This window comes from Mauremys mutica, chromosome 2 (assembly GCF_020497125.1).
Source record: "Mauremys mutica isolate MM-2020 ecotype Southern chromosome 2, ASM2049712v1, whole genome shotgun sequence".
In the NCBI taxonomy this organism is placed as follows: Eukaryota; Metazoa; Chordata; order Testudines; family Geoemydidae; genus Mauremys; species Mauremys mutica.
The window spans coordinates 195,365,928-195,381,192 of NC_059073.1; the positions used below are offsets into that span (position 1 = coordinate 195,365,928).

The following is a 15,265-nucleotide window of genomic DNA, read 5'->3' on the forward strand; positions in this document are numbered from 1 at the left end:
AGCACCACCAGTAGTAACAGTGGTGGGAGTGCTAATGTAGTGTGGGCTCCAGCTGGCCACCAGCATAAGCACTGTATTCTGTAATCCTGCTCAGAGCAAGTATGGCACTTAAAACCTCAGGAACCACCTGCAGCTTTCTTTTCTTTTAAAACATGCTAATGCTCCCACTGGTGGGAACAAAACAGCATTAGCAACCATGGGAAATCTGAGGCAAAAAAAATCAAGTGTAGACATAGCCTTGGAGTGAAACCTGAAAAAGTGAGTTATCTGCAAATTTTGTTACAGAGGAGTGCTACTGCCTCCCCAACCCCTTGTTTCAGGGGGAAACATTCAACGACTGCTAAGTTTCAGTAAATTCTATATTTTGTTTTATAAGCCCAACTAAAAAGAAAGGGATGATTGTCAAGAGCCCCACTACAAAACTCAAGGTCACAGGATGAAAAACAATGTGCTCCTCATTGGACATAATTTTGCAATATGTTAAAGACTTATATTAAAAAAACCCGAAAAACAACAACAATAGCTTGCAGCCTAGATTTTCCAGTGTTCAACTCAAAGGGGTGTGGATTCCAGAGGGCAGGTACTCAGCCCTTTCTGAAGATAAGGCCCTTTTTAAGGTCTCAAATTGGGTACTCAAAAAAAACAAAACACAAAATCACTAGTTACTATAGAAAATCTTGGCCTCAGTAAATAGATACTCAAACTTAAAGGTACTCAGAGATGTGATAATCCAATAGGGTAATGTTAGGCTTTTCAGCCATATCCTACCATTCAATGGCGTGGGACTTTTCTGTAAATCCTCTGAACAATTTATTAGAAATCTCAAATTACTGGATGTTAAATGAAACGGAGAGATAAGACAGTAGGATTGCTTGCTAATACCAAAATACAAAACACACAAAAAATGGTGCCCTTTACTGCTCCTTTATTATCATGTGGCGCAGTAGTGACTCCTATATTAACGATGGCTAACCCTTTCCATTATAACTCTAATTTCAGTTACTTATAACTTGGTGAACTTTCAGGATGATATATAAAGACTGTCTCAAACTTATTCTGAAAAAGTTTTTCTGTATAGTTTTATATATACACACGTCAGGAATATCGGATCCTCAGTTCCCTCTTTTTGTTTCAGGAGCCTGGTAAAATCTTTGGAGGACCTGAACAATAATGCTATGTGAGAATGTAACTCATGCTAGCCATATCCCAAAAGTAAGGGAACAAGGGTTGTTGCGTTAGATTGTCTATACTTGGAAGTAGATGGAAGACAAATGCAACAAGTTTGCTGAAGCTTTCATGGATTTATAAGGTAATTTTTCCTAAGTCATTTTATATCCTGTATCCAATAAAGATAATTATTTCCTGCATTAATTCTACTGATGTGCCTAGATACCGGCTGACTAATGCACACCATGTCCTGTATTATTACTTGCATAATATGTTTAAGCAATTACACAACACTTCACAAGTGAGTGGTCTGTAATACAGTTTGCCTAACATACCTTATATATGGAGGACCTCAAAGGCAGCACGTTTCCAGGAGATGAGCTATAAAGAATATATTATGGTGTGTAGCTATATAAAGTTTTCATTGCTGAGTTTAAGATAATCTAAAACAGTTTGCTTCAATGTTTCATGAGGTTAGATCCAATGACTTGAGACTTGACTGGGCTAGATACAGATGATTTATATTAAGATTGAATTCCTGGGCAATAGGTTAATGCAGCTGTTTCTAGCCATGTTGAGTCACAAGACACTGGAGCTTAAAGTGATCAAGGAACATTTATTGTCAGTTGTGCAAGTGGAAAGCAAACTTTTTAAAAAGTAGTAGCTGTTTAAAAGCTGCTCAGAGATTTAGAATCATAGAGGTCGGAAAAATTAATGCACAGAGACTGGTGAGGTGGATAAAGATGCGCGCTAAATGTATTAAGAAAAGGTATTAGGTATTTATCACCATATGGTATACACAAGAGCTCACATGAACCATTATAAGCTTAGTACTTTTTTTAAAAAGTCAGTTAAAGGCTGATTAGACAAAGAATTTTTCATGATTGGGGAAGAAATTTATATTTTCAGAAGGGATTTATATTTTAAAAAGGCGTTAGTTTCTTATTGTTCTGTATCCATATATTGCAAAATTGCTTCAATTAGGCGGGAAATAAATTTCTGATTTACAGTGCCAGTCACTTAACAGCTATTTTGAGAGGTAACTAGTGTACACCAATTTAGCTACACTTTCAGATAGCAACAGTTTATTTTTTTGATCAATTAACCCCACTGATTTGTCCATATTTTTTTTTAAATCTTAGGTATGGATATTTTTAGTACAAATAAATGGTTTCTTAGCTCTTCTTCCACTAGCGAAGGAAGGAGATCACTAGCCTAACTTCATCGGATAACCCTTTTAGTACCTTTGACAAAAATAAGTAGTGTTGGCCACTCTAGTCTTCCATTACAGTTGTTTTTAGTAATTATTTCTTTATGTTATCTCAGCTACTTCACTCAAATTTCTTCAGAACTTTCAGATTAATACCTTCCAGCTCTGGGGATTTATCATATCATTCATTCAGTTCTATCACTTTCTTTTTTAAATCTTTATTTCAGACAGAGCCCACCTTCGTTTCCTGTAAAGCTTACCTCCAGATTGATGTAACATCTATGGTGAAGAGTTCTACACAAACAAATCACTTAGCTGTCCCGATCTTTGACTGTGTCTTCTGCAAGACACTAAATCTTGGCATTTAGCAGAGCCACTGTCTCTCCCACAGAAGTCTTATACCTATTACACTTCAAATAATTTCTCAAGAATATTCCTTTGGCTATCTATTCCTCAAATTCTCTCTCTCAGCTCTTATAGTCTCCATTTTAGATTATCTACTGAAGTTTATATTCATTTCTAGAAGCATCACTTAAGACCCATTTCCTCTAATAAAAAGGATCTCTTTTTGCCTGAAAGAAGACTACTTGTACCTTATTATGCAATCATTTCCCCCCTTTTTCTTATGCATTCCATCTGTGACTCTAACCAGTATTTTGAGAAGCCACCAAGTTGATCCTATGGATTTCATTTTATTAAAATTTCCCATTTCTCAGATTTTCAAATTTATTTATTTACTGTTAACCCTATCTCTTGATGTAACCCCAGCAAAGACATCAAAGTTAGCAATATTATGATCACTAGTACCATTAAGGGGCATCATCTCTGAGAAACTCCCAAACTGAAATTTGAACCAACTCACCTTCATTTTTGTCAGCATCCAGTAAGTTCTGAAACTCTGTATGAAAAATCTCCAAGTGTTTTTCAATAAGTACTTGCTCGCATTTTCGTGCTAATTCATCCTGTGTACTTTCATGGAGATAAACCTGAACTCTACGCTGTTCCTCCAAAAGACGAGCTTCTGCCTACAGAACAAAGATACATGTACTAATGTATAACAGCCGAGATAGAAGAGCAGTAAAACTAATGACTACAGTGTAAACTTTTTTTTTTTTTTAGAAAGTATGTTGATATAACATTATAGTTGTCTATTTAAATACCGAGAATATAGTTCTCACAGGAAAAATAATGTGACTCCTTTTTATTTATATGTAATATTTTGTGTTAGTGTCCATGTAATTAATTTTATATCTTAATCTGTTGAAACGGAAAAACGTCACTGAGAAAATATTTTCATCCTATGCCTCTGAACAGAAAAAGTTTTCAAAAAAAATGAGAAAGCAACCAAGTCAGCAACCTATAGAGTTTAAGACATCAGGCTTTCCAGTGCACTGTTAAAAATAAACATGAACAGAAGGTCCTCCTTACACAAAAATTAACAGACAAAAATAGACAATTTTACAGTATGTGCACAACATGAATTCATTTGAGTGTTCATAAATATACAGGTTTATTAAAACATTCCAAAACTCAAACTGCACCAGCATTTATTTTGACCCATGGCGCCTTCCATATATATGTTTCTGCTGATCCAAAATCCTAACAGTCACTAGGGAAATCGTGTTTATTCCAAAATGTAAAACTGAATTTGTTTATATAGCCACCAATTTATCTCTATTTTGTTTGTAGAATGTGCTCAAGGTTCTCTTTATGATCAATCTGTAAGAACAGTATGTTAGATGATGGGACATGCGTGGCCCCCCACTACAGATTAGTGATATTTTTATTAAAAAATCCATCACTATAGAAGGGAAATTAGAAGACAAGTTTATTCATATTCCTAATACTTAAATGTATGGACTAAGCATGAAAGACAACATTAGGGATAAGAGCACACTGAGTTTTAAACCTACATATTAGACAGGCAAAGTCCTTGTATAAAATACAATTTTTCAATTATGCAGACACTAGTCTTTAGCTAAACCCATTTCTATAAAAGGTATTACATATTCATCATCTCTTCTGATGACATGCATGTGGATAACAAGCTTCAACAGTTAAAACAGTAAGGACTGAAAATATTACAAACAAAATCAAGAATTTTGGAAAGGATATAAAGCCCCATGGCTTCAGGGGAAAAGCCAATTTCAAGCCAGTGGGGATTTGGAATCAGCCTTCCATACAAGCAAATTATTCTTTAATTGCCCAATTGCAAGGTTTACTGCACCTTCTTCTGAAGCATCTGGTACTCGCCAGTATCCAGAATATTGGACTAGAAGGACAGCTGGTTTGCTTCATGGCAATTCCTACATTTCTATGAGTCAAGAGACTCCATTGCTTATCCCCTTCTTATAGGTAGCACTGTATCAAGAAATTTATCAGTCAAAAGGGAACAGTAAACTTGAAATCTATTCATTTCCAAAAAATGAGCTCAAAATAATTTCTGATACTGCACTTGCTCAAGTCCCCCTGCCAATTTCTGTGCTTTCATAATTCTATTTTAAGAAGCATTTCACAAAGCAAGAGGAGGGAGATACACCCACAAAAACAATAATGGAAATCAGCTGATCATATAGAAGAAATACACAAAGTTATAAAACCAGGAAAAAGTAAATATTTCTTTAACCTGTTGTAATAATCTTAGGTGTTTCAGGTAACAACAGTTGATAAACTTCAGACTGAATTTGTGATTTTAAAATTTGATGGGGGTCTCTATGAATCCATCCTTTTCCTATGGCTACACAGGCCATCCCAGCTTTACTCCTCCCCATTTCCTATGGAGTGAGAGATTTGCTGAGTTGAGAGGAAATATGCTATCTGCATGACTAAATGTCCATTTGTCAACTCCAATTAAGAAATTGACTGGAACCCTCTTACATCAGAAATCATATCTGAACCTCCACATGCTGAAAAGTTTGTTGACACCAATGTACTAAAGTAGTGTGGGTTTAGAAATTATTATACAATACCATTTATCCTCACTGAGAAATTAGCACATGGCAGTTAAGCATGAAAGCCATGTGAGTCAATCAAGTGCAAATTACTTTTTGTGGTCTCACTTTATCAATATAAATGATTGTTTCAAGCCCCTTTGCTAACATTTAGCTGGGTGGCTTGCAACAGCCTTCCCTGCACCTCTTCATGTCTGTCTCAATTGATGCCTTACACAGCAGAAAACTGCTTAACCGTATTCCAATTTACCATCTGAGTAATTAATTATGGGGAGAACGATTCTGTTCCAGGCATTTATATTGCACAAATCACCAAGTATATGAGCACATGGATTGTCTGATTAGGAAACTGCAGGAGGATTAATTTTTCCTCAATGTTGGAGTCGGAATACTCCAAGGACACAATATATACACACTGAAGAGGAAAAAGCAGGAGAAATAATCTAATACCTAATCACAACTAAACAGTTCTGATAACTTGTGTGGGTATTTCTATCAGTGTAGCCAGAGCATAGAAAAGAATTAGTGGAGAAGAAATTTATTTCAGTGATCTAGTATCTAAACCAACTGCATACTGGGCCACATCCCTTGGTCTGCATGTATTGTGTGTGTTCCATCCCCATTTAGACTGGTGTCTAATGTGCAGTTTTTTTGGTTTTGTCAGCTGAATTCTTATGATGGCTGTTCAGCTGGGATTGGGAGTTTGATTTCCATGCTGGAGCGTCCTCTGTGAGGAGAAATTAAGATGGTGAAGGTGGTCGAGGACCCAGAGTGTTAGAATTTGCCCTCAGACTATGATTCCCAGTGAGGCTGTGCATTTCCTTTCTAAAGATTTCCTCTGCCCTTGGAGAGCTTTCATCTCTCTCTCCAGGCTTAAAATCATCATCTTGGAGGGCAACAAGTAACCTTTTGTGTAATTTTCAGGCCTCCAAGGTTGTCTGGGATCCTGTTAAATTCTATAAATTGCAAGAACCAGGGATTAGTGGCAAATGACCTTCAGACAGCTTTTTTGATGTCCTGCAGTGAGGAAGCCTGGATGAACCCATAGTTTAGATTGAGAATTACTATACTGGGATTCCTTCACTCTTCAGTGCTGTAGCTAATACTGCCTCTATTTTTATTTGTGTGTGGTATGGTTCTCTCTCTTTTTATTTTTTATTTAGGGAGGCCAGACAAAGCCAGGGCAATAAATCAAAAGGGAAACAGGAATCGCTGATTCAACAATTACTGGAACATGAAGATAGATGTTTATGAAGTTGACTGACACTCAGTAACTACCCCAAATCCAATGATGCTAGAGGGATGGCTTTTAATGTATCCACTTTGAAATTTTTGTAGATCATCCATTTTAAAATCAAGGACCACGCTACCTCCTTCCAGTCTATGAGGTATAATGAAATGGAATAGAGTGTGCTCTTGATACAACTATAACTAGGACCATGGTTCCAAAGCACATAAACATGTTTTCATTACAGCAGTGGTTCTCAAACTAGGGCTGCCGCTTGTTCAGGCAAAGCCCCTGGCGGGCCAGGCCGGTTTGTTTACCTGCTGCGTCCGCCGGTTTGGTCGATTGCGGCTCCCACTGGCCGCGGTTCACCGCTCCAGGCCAATGGGGACTGCAGGAAGGGTGGCCAGCACATCCCTCAGCCCGCACCATTTACTGCAGCCCCCATTGGCCCCAATCCCAATTGGCCAGTGGGAGCCGCAATCGGCCAAACCTGCGGACGCAGCAGGTAAACAAACCGGCCTGGCCCGCCAGGGTCTTTCCCTGAACAACCAGCGGCCCTAGTTTGAGAACCACTGCATTAGAGTACACAAAAAGCTCTGGGAAGGAAGACAGGATCACTTTGAAGAGTGGGGGAATTTCCTGATGTCAATATAACAGCCATTATCTGAGAAATAACAAAATCTATTTATTCTGCATGAAATAAGACTGACCCAAGGAACCAGGCTGGAAATTGTCAAAGAATCTTTATCCAACTTGTTCCTAATTGTCTGAGAGAGACTTGCCAATGAAACTATCCAAGAATTTCAGGTCTTGATTGGAACGATTTTGTAGGGTCCATTACCCTAGAAGTTCTAGAAAAGATAGATTATTTAATAATCCATTTCTAAAGAAACCAGTCTGGTAAGGAAGTGGTTTAATGGTTGTTTTCTTTGTGTTTTTTCAGTGTTTTTTTTCTCCAGGGCCTACGTACACCATTTAGGTGCCACTGACACTTCGAAAACCACCCCTCAGTTGGCACCTAAATCCGCATGCCACCTAAATGTCTACCAGTTGGCATTTGCAAAGCCACCAAAGCCCTGATGTTTCCCCACAGCTAATGAGCAATTTGGAGCCCTAGGTAAAATGAAGTTACTCAGGACCCCTTGTGATGAAAGATTTTGCCTCAGTTGTTCGAATACCTTAAAAAGGAAGGTTTGCAGAAAAACCTCAGGAGGAGGTTTAAAATCAGAAAAATTATAACTTGCTTAATTGGATATAAAAGAGTAGTGGTAGTGTCAGGCCCCTTTGGGATGCTTAGACTAGTAATTAGTTTTAAGAATAAATCTTAAACTAACTAGAAATTAATTGTAGTATAAATTAGAAAATCCAGTAATGGAGGGTGATGTAGTGGAAGATTCCATTTCTAAGGCACATAGGGGTCCATTACCTATGATGTAATAATTTCACTTCCTGTGATGTAATGATAAATTCCACTTCAGCAAAATCCCATAGAACTACATTGTAGTCCATAAGAATACATGGGGCTTCCAAACAGGAAGTAGCAAGGGATCATCTGAAAAACCCCCATAGGAATGTATTGTAGCCCATAGGAATACATGGAACTTCCGGTGAGGAGGAGGAGGTACTAGTCACATATTGGTACACGTGACTGGGGGAAGCTTGGCACATAGTCAGCAAAAAACTAGAAGTTGATTGGCTGAGCCTGGGTGACCAAGACATATATAAGGGTGACAGCCAGCAGGTTAAACCCTGTAGTGGGATCAGAGACCTGGAGGAAAGAAGAGGCTGCAAGACACTTGAAAAGATGACAACGCTTAAGGAACAGTGGCAAAAGCCTCAGTGGAACCCTGCAAAGACAGAGCTGCCTGAAAAGCAGCTACTGCAGCAGCAGCAACCGCAGAATTCCAAGGTTGCTCCAGGCAATGGCTGTTTCCATTACCCAGCCACCCAGGGGCCACTGCAGCAGCTACCCCAGCAGCTACCAAGTGGGCTTCCATCTCGTCTACCTGAGGAGCTGTTTTATTTCAGGAACAGACAGCTGCTCAACACAGGAACTAGCAGCTAGAGACCACCGGCGACAGCAGTCAACAGCTCGCAAAGAAATAGCCACCGGCAGTCATCGCACTCTAATTGTGACAGAGTAGAAGGACCAAAGACGGTCTCAGAGATTTTAAGAAAGCTTTTGTAAGTTTAATCCTTCTTTTATTTACTATCCAAGAATGTATGGGTTTCGTTTGTAAATAAAGCTGGCTGGCTGTGGTATGAGGGCTGGGGGCGCGTGAGGAGGGTGCAGGAGTCAGGGCCCAGGGCTGGGGGCATGTGAGGGGGTGCAGGAGTCAGGGCATGGGTGGGCTGGGTATGTGTGAGGAGGGTGCAGGAGTCAGGGTCAAGGGCTGGGGGCATGTGAGGGGGTGCAGGAGTCAGGGCATGGGGTCGTGTGGGGAGGTGCAAGGAGCTAGGGTATGACGGGGGTGCAGGGGTCAGGGCAGAGGGCTGGGATCAGGGGGTGCTCCCAGCCCCCTGCTCTGAGCAGCTCATGGCAGGGGGCTGGAGGGATACGCCCTGATTCCACCCACCCCTTCCTCAAGGCCCCGCTCCTGCCTCTTCTCCGCCTCCTTCCCGGTCTGAGCAGTGAGGCTCCTCTTCTCCCCTCCCTCACAAGGGCTATTGGTGGCAGGGAAGGAGAGGAGGCGGGGCACGGCGCAGCACGCTGGGGGAAGAGGTGGAGGAGGGGGAAGCTTGGCTGCCGGCAGAGCCTGCCCTACAGCAGCAGCCAGCAGGACCAAGCTTCTGCCCCCTGCCCCCGCCACAGAGAGCGGTAGGCGGAGAAGAGCAGGTTGGGCTGGGCACAATTTTTAATGGCATGCTGCTGCCTGCCGGGGTCCCAGCCGTTGGCCCCGCAGGGTCAGCAGCGGGCTAAGTGGGGCTAGTGGCAGCCACAGTGTGCCATCTTTGACACGCGTGCCATAGGTTGCCGACCCTCTTATAGAGTATTATGTGAATTATTATATTGTTATTGTATTGGAGTGCCATTCATTCTTTTAACTATAATTCTTATATCTATCTCTATTCTTCTACTGTAACCACACACTTCTAAATAAAATCTCTTTGTTTTCAAAGATTTACTGCTTGATTGTCTACTCTTGATCAGAGGGCTGTATCCATGTCCTTTCAAAGGAAAGCAATCTAGCTATGGCTTTCCCTGGCAATTCCTTTAGGGCAGGCCCCAACCTTGGCTACCGGTTTAGATAAAGAAAGAACTGAGATTTTAAATCAAAAGCAGTGTTTTTAGTCAACATCATTGGTATCGGATAATCTAATCAAATCTTCCAGTAACTTCCTAGGGCATTCTCAAACTAGGCAGGGGAACACCTCTCTCACTAGTGGGGCTCAGTCCCGCAAGCATACTCTGACCAGACCTAAGACATGATACCTGTCAGACCTTGAAGCAGAAGGTCCAAATGCAGGCCACGGACCAGATAGCTGGGCAGCCTAGTGCCTATACACAAGACAGCCGGGGGCACACAGAATATGGGGCAAGCATGATACAAGTATCGAGCAGGAGACCAAGAGACAGTTTTGGCTGCTAGGCACAGGCTACCTAAGTGGCTAACCTGGCTTAGATGCCTAACTCCAAGAGAGGCTTTGCAGCTGAGGATCCTGAGCAGAGGGAGGTGCCTATCTGTGGCCCATTAGCCAGGTGCACCTGCTCAGCTGCTAGGCACCTAAGCCCTTCTCTTCAGCTTCACTCTGGCTAAGTTAGGTGGCTCATAGCTCAGCTTGCTGACTTCTGAGGATCCCTTTCTGAGGTGTGTAAATTTCTGTTTGCATTGTATAGAGAACCTAGGCACCTACCTCAAGACCGATGATCTCCCTAAGCAACAAGTAGTTAGGGATAGGAACAATGAGCAGATCAAGACCTAAGTACCTTTGGGGATCTGGACCTTTGTCTCTTAAAAGGAAAGGCAAGTTTTGGTGGAGATCAATTCTAAACCAAGCAATGATTTTAGAATGCAATATTCAGCCCTCCTGTTTGCACTCACATTTCATCCTCCACACATGAGCCTCAGTCATTTTGGGAGTCCATATGGATTTCAGCTGCAGGAAGGACAAAGGATTTGAGCGAACCAAGTCATAACAAAGTGGTCACCAGATTCAGGGCACATTAATATCTGCCATTTCGATGTGTATATCAGCTAATAGGCTGCACAATTACTCTTTGAAGCTTGGCAGAATAAAAGTATTTGAAAGAGTGCAGATGATAGGCATCAATTAAAGCAAAAATGCAAAAGCCACAAAGAACGTCACTGACTTGTTTTAATGTCAAAAGAGGAGACAATATATTGTCAGCACCAATATACTGGGCCATGGGGAAGCGGCATCTGAAATATCTTCACACTGCAAACCAAGCAAAAAAGACCTCTCCCTCCCATGCTGGAACAACAAATGCTCTCAAAGAGAATTCTGCTGAACTTTCCCTAAAACCTGCTTCTTGATGAAAAGGGGATTTTGCCTTGCCAATGAAGGTAAGGCCTAAAAGTGCAGGCCTTTCGGTACTGTTTATGAGGCCAGTGCTGGAACTGAACCCATGAGCATGTAGACCCCGAGACACAGTTAATAGCTTTTTCACTGGAAAATCTGACAGGCCTTTGACGTATCTGAATTTATTCTATCACCTCTTTTGCTTTGCCCATTAAGGAGAGTTTCAAATCACTGTAAATACATTGAAGAGGGAGGAATTTCAAACCAGCTAAGAGCAACAAAGATAGGAATAAGAATATCTCTGTCCAAATGGCACTGGAAAGAAAGCAAATAGTTTTTACTTTACTACAATAATTAGCATCTCAAGAACTCAAATATCTATATTAGTGCTTACCTCTAATGGACAGCCGGATCCAGGAAATAAGCACTGAACTTCAGCTAGTTAATAATAGCTCACCTTTTTCATGTATTCTGTGACTGGGTTCTGTTGCAAGAATTCAGTACTTTCTCTTGTATAAAACCTCTCTGTGTCAGCGAGAAACTGAGATTCAAAAGACTCTTTATAGACAGTTAGTGTAGGTCCCTTTGCAAATGCATCATCTTCATTCAGTCCCAGTTCCACTAAAAAACAAAGTATGCAATGATTAATTTATCCTCCGTTAAATGATCTACTATACATTTTGAGTGTTTAGTTCTCTATGCAATTAATTATAAATCCCAGAAGTGCATCCTTAATTCTAAACCAATAACGTGCACTGAGAGACGCCCCAATTAATCAGGAATCTATACTGTATATAAAAATTAATTCAAATAACTTCATTAAGGATAGATGAAATTGTGGTTGACAATGTGTGCTTACAGTTTTCATCTAAATAAAAACTCAAATAAATTGATTTTCACAACTTGACCTTTGGAACAAAGGTATTCTTTTAGCCTCTTGCTCATCTTCCTTGAGACAGGTATATATTTCAACTAGTGAATAAAGTGGTCTTTATTTAATCAATCATTTGAATTATCATAGCATTTAAGAGCCCCAGGCTATGTATACACTACAGCTGGGATCGACACTGAGATCGATCCACCAGCGGTCGATTTAGCGGGGCTAGTGAAGACCCGCCAAATTGACAGCAGATCGCTCTCCAGTCGACTCCTGTACTCTACCCCTGATGAGAAGAGTGAGCTAAGTTGATGGGAAAGTTTCTCCTGTCTACTCCCTGCAGTGTAGACCCCGCGGTAACTCAATCTAAGGTACATCAACTTCAGCCACGTTATTCACGTAGCTGGAGTTGCGTAGCGTAGGTCACCGTACTGTGGTAGTGTAGACATAGCCCCAGTCATGGAACACGATCCATTGCACTAGGTGCTATGCAAAAAGAGAACAAGAAAACAGTTCCTGAAAATTGATAGTTACTTCGCACAAACCTGAACTTCAGCTGAGTTCAAAAGTCTGACAAATCCACTATATAAGGAAAAATCAGAACTGTAAGTAAAAGGATGTCCTTAACCTGTCCCAATGTATGAAAATACTGTGACATGCAGTTATCAGGAATTTAAACAGAACAGGGTCATCACATTCTCTTATGCCACTTCACATTTTCTAAGTCAATTAACTGTGAGAACCCCATAAAGAGTGCAGCCTTGAAAAAATGTGTTTTCCTGGAGAAGCTGGCAAAGGCAGCAATATAAAAATTGGCCAAGACTGTATCCCTTGGTCAGCTTCAAGCTGCTGATTGTACTACAGGAACACTTCCCTCCTCTGGGGAGTTTGAAAGAAAATGGGAACTACCTGATCATAAAGAGTTGGGGAAAAACACATAAACCAAAGGCTGTGGGAGAAAAATGTGTGAAATGGGAGATTTGGGGGGGGGGGGGGGGGAGGGGGAGGAAAGAAGAAATATATGAAAAGATGGCAAGGAACTACAAAAGATGCACATGAGCAAAACGGTAAGAAGAAATAAACTTGCGGGGGGTGGGGACGAGAGAGAAAGAAATAGATGCTTCTATGTTAACTAAAGCCAAAGGAAAAGAAAAACCCCCACCACCCCATAATAAGTAACGTTTTCCTTTTCCCCTTCCATTTTGAAAATATGCATTTGAGAAGGGAACACTGAGAGAAGACAAAAGAAAGAAACCAAATCTATATTTGAATGATCTCCTAATTTTAATATTAAGCACAATGACAATTTTTCCAGCAATGTGTAGGGAAATGAGCCACTCAACTCCCATTAACACTAAATACACCCTTTCTTAAATTCTTAAGACTGCAACGATGTTCTAGGTTCTTGGTTATTCTACAAAGAAATCCCACTATATATTTTCCTATAAAGAAGGCACCTGGGAACATTATAGTTCTTCCAAATGTTTACTCAATATTAAATCATAAAAGAGAATTGCTAACTTTTTCTATAGGTTTTTCATAATGTCAGAGTAAAAGATTAATACCCTGATCCTACAAGCTGCTTCACCTGGGCAGAGACATTGACTTATTCAATAGCCTTTGCATGGGCAGCAGAAAGCAGCTTATGGAATCAGGGCCTAACTAATTTTTTAAAATAAAAAGCCAGCATCAGACTCTTATAGTTTGTAGACACTGAAATTATGGGCTTTTGAGTTTAGTCACTGAACAAATAATTAGAAAAAGATGATGTATTTAGCCCATTATTTGACAACTTATGTGTATTATATTAGAATATGTATGTATGCACATACATGGTTCAGAATTTATTAGTAGTTGAAATTTATTTTATAAAAATAATGATGTCATAATACATAAGAACTCACTCCAGTGTACTACTGTTAAATTTGCTGAAACACAGAAAGACTGCTCTTTTTTGGCAATTTAGCAAGAGTGAGGATGAGCAATGTTTGACAATTATGAAATACATTTAATAGATATACACTGCAAGGAGGATTGTGAAATTCACATTATATAAAGACATGTAAAGCACCAGATGCTTCATGGAAGAATTTCTGAAAAAATCTTTGGAAATACTGAGGGGGGAAAAAAAGATCCCAAAACATCCAATATTAGTACTAAAACCAGCCTAGACAACCTAGTTTTATCTTCAAAACCAAGTTCCAGGGCAGAAAACCCAGGAAGAATTGAAAAAAAGACAGGCAAAAGACCCAGGAACTTTTAACAGAATTAGTATTTCTAGTACACCTCTACCCCAATATAACGCGGTCCTCGGGAGACAAAAAATCTCACCGTGTTATAGGTGAGACAGCGTTATATCAAACTTGCTTTGGCTCCCCTGTTCCTTGCTCCCTGACTGCCCCCTCCAGAGACACCTGTCCCTAATCACCCCCAGGACCCCACCCAACCCCCCTGTCCCCTGACTGCTCCGACCCCTATCCACCACCACCACCACCCCCGGACAGGCACTCACCGGCAGCGGCGGGAAGCAGAGCAGCCCAGCCCCAGTCCACTCCACTCCGCCAGCTCCCAGTCATGGTGTTCCGCTTCCCGCCGTCGGTGAGTGTGGGGAGGTTGGGGGAAAGGATGCTCCCCCCCCCCCCCGCACTCACCTGTGGCGGAAAGTGGAGTGACGCGGCCCCAGCCCGTTCCGCTTTCCTTGTCCCGGCCCCAGCCTTGTCGCCGGGGGTGGGCTGGGGAAAGGTCCTGCACTCACCTGCTCGGCGGGAAGTGGAGTGCCACAGCTGGGAGCTGGCGGAGGGGAGCTGGCTGGGGCTGGGCTGCTCCGCTTCCCACCACCGGTGAGTATGGGGAGGTTGGGGAAAGGATGCCTCCCACACTCACCTGCAACAGGAAGTGGAGCGCTGTGGCTGGGAGGTGGTAGAGTGGAGCGGGCTGGGGACGGACTGCTCCGCTTCCGCCGCTGCTGGTGAGTGCGCGGAGGGGGGGATCCCTTCTCCCAACCCCCCTCCCCCGAGTGACACAGCTGGGGTCAGGGCGAGGGAAGCAGAGCGAGCTGCTCCCAGTCCCCCGCTAATCCCCCAGGCCACACTGGGACTGCGGAGCCCCCAAAAGTGCCCTCCCACAGCTCCTGCCCCCCAGACCCTGGGGGGAGCCCCTGACTCCCCCCGAGACCCTCTGCCCCTTATCGAACCCCTCGGCCTCAGCCTGGCCCAGCACCCTTAACACGCTGCTCAGAGCGGCGTGTCAGAGCTTTACCGCGTTGTATGAGAACCCGCGTTCTACTGGGGTAGAGGTGTATTTCTTACCAAAGCACAACTTAGACCTTCATAAAAGATCTATGGTTATAG

At 41.9% G+C, this 15,265-nt stretch overlaps 1 protein-coding gene across 2 annotated transcripts in view; it reads right to left on the reverse strand.

The window, feature by feature from the left end:
* CUL1 (cullin 1) overlaps nt 1-15,265 on the reverse strand; it is a 123,829-nt gene that overhangs the window by 21,873 nt on the left and 86,691 nt on the right. For both annotated transcript variants that reach the window (XM_045006080.1, XM_045006081.1), the window contains exons 7-8: nt 11,496-11,659; nt 3,240-3,402 (exon numbers count right to left, since the gene is read on the reverse strand). In XM_045006080.1, coding sequence (XP_044862015.1) covers nt 3,240-3,402; nt 11,496-11,659 — 327 coding nt within the window. The remainder of the gene's footprint in view (nt 1-3,239; nt 3,403-11,495; nt 11,660-15,265) is intronic.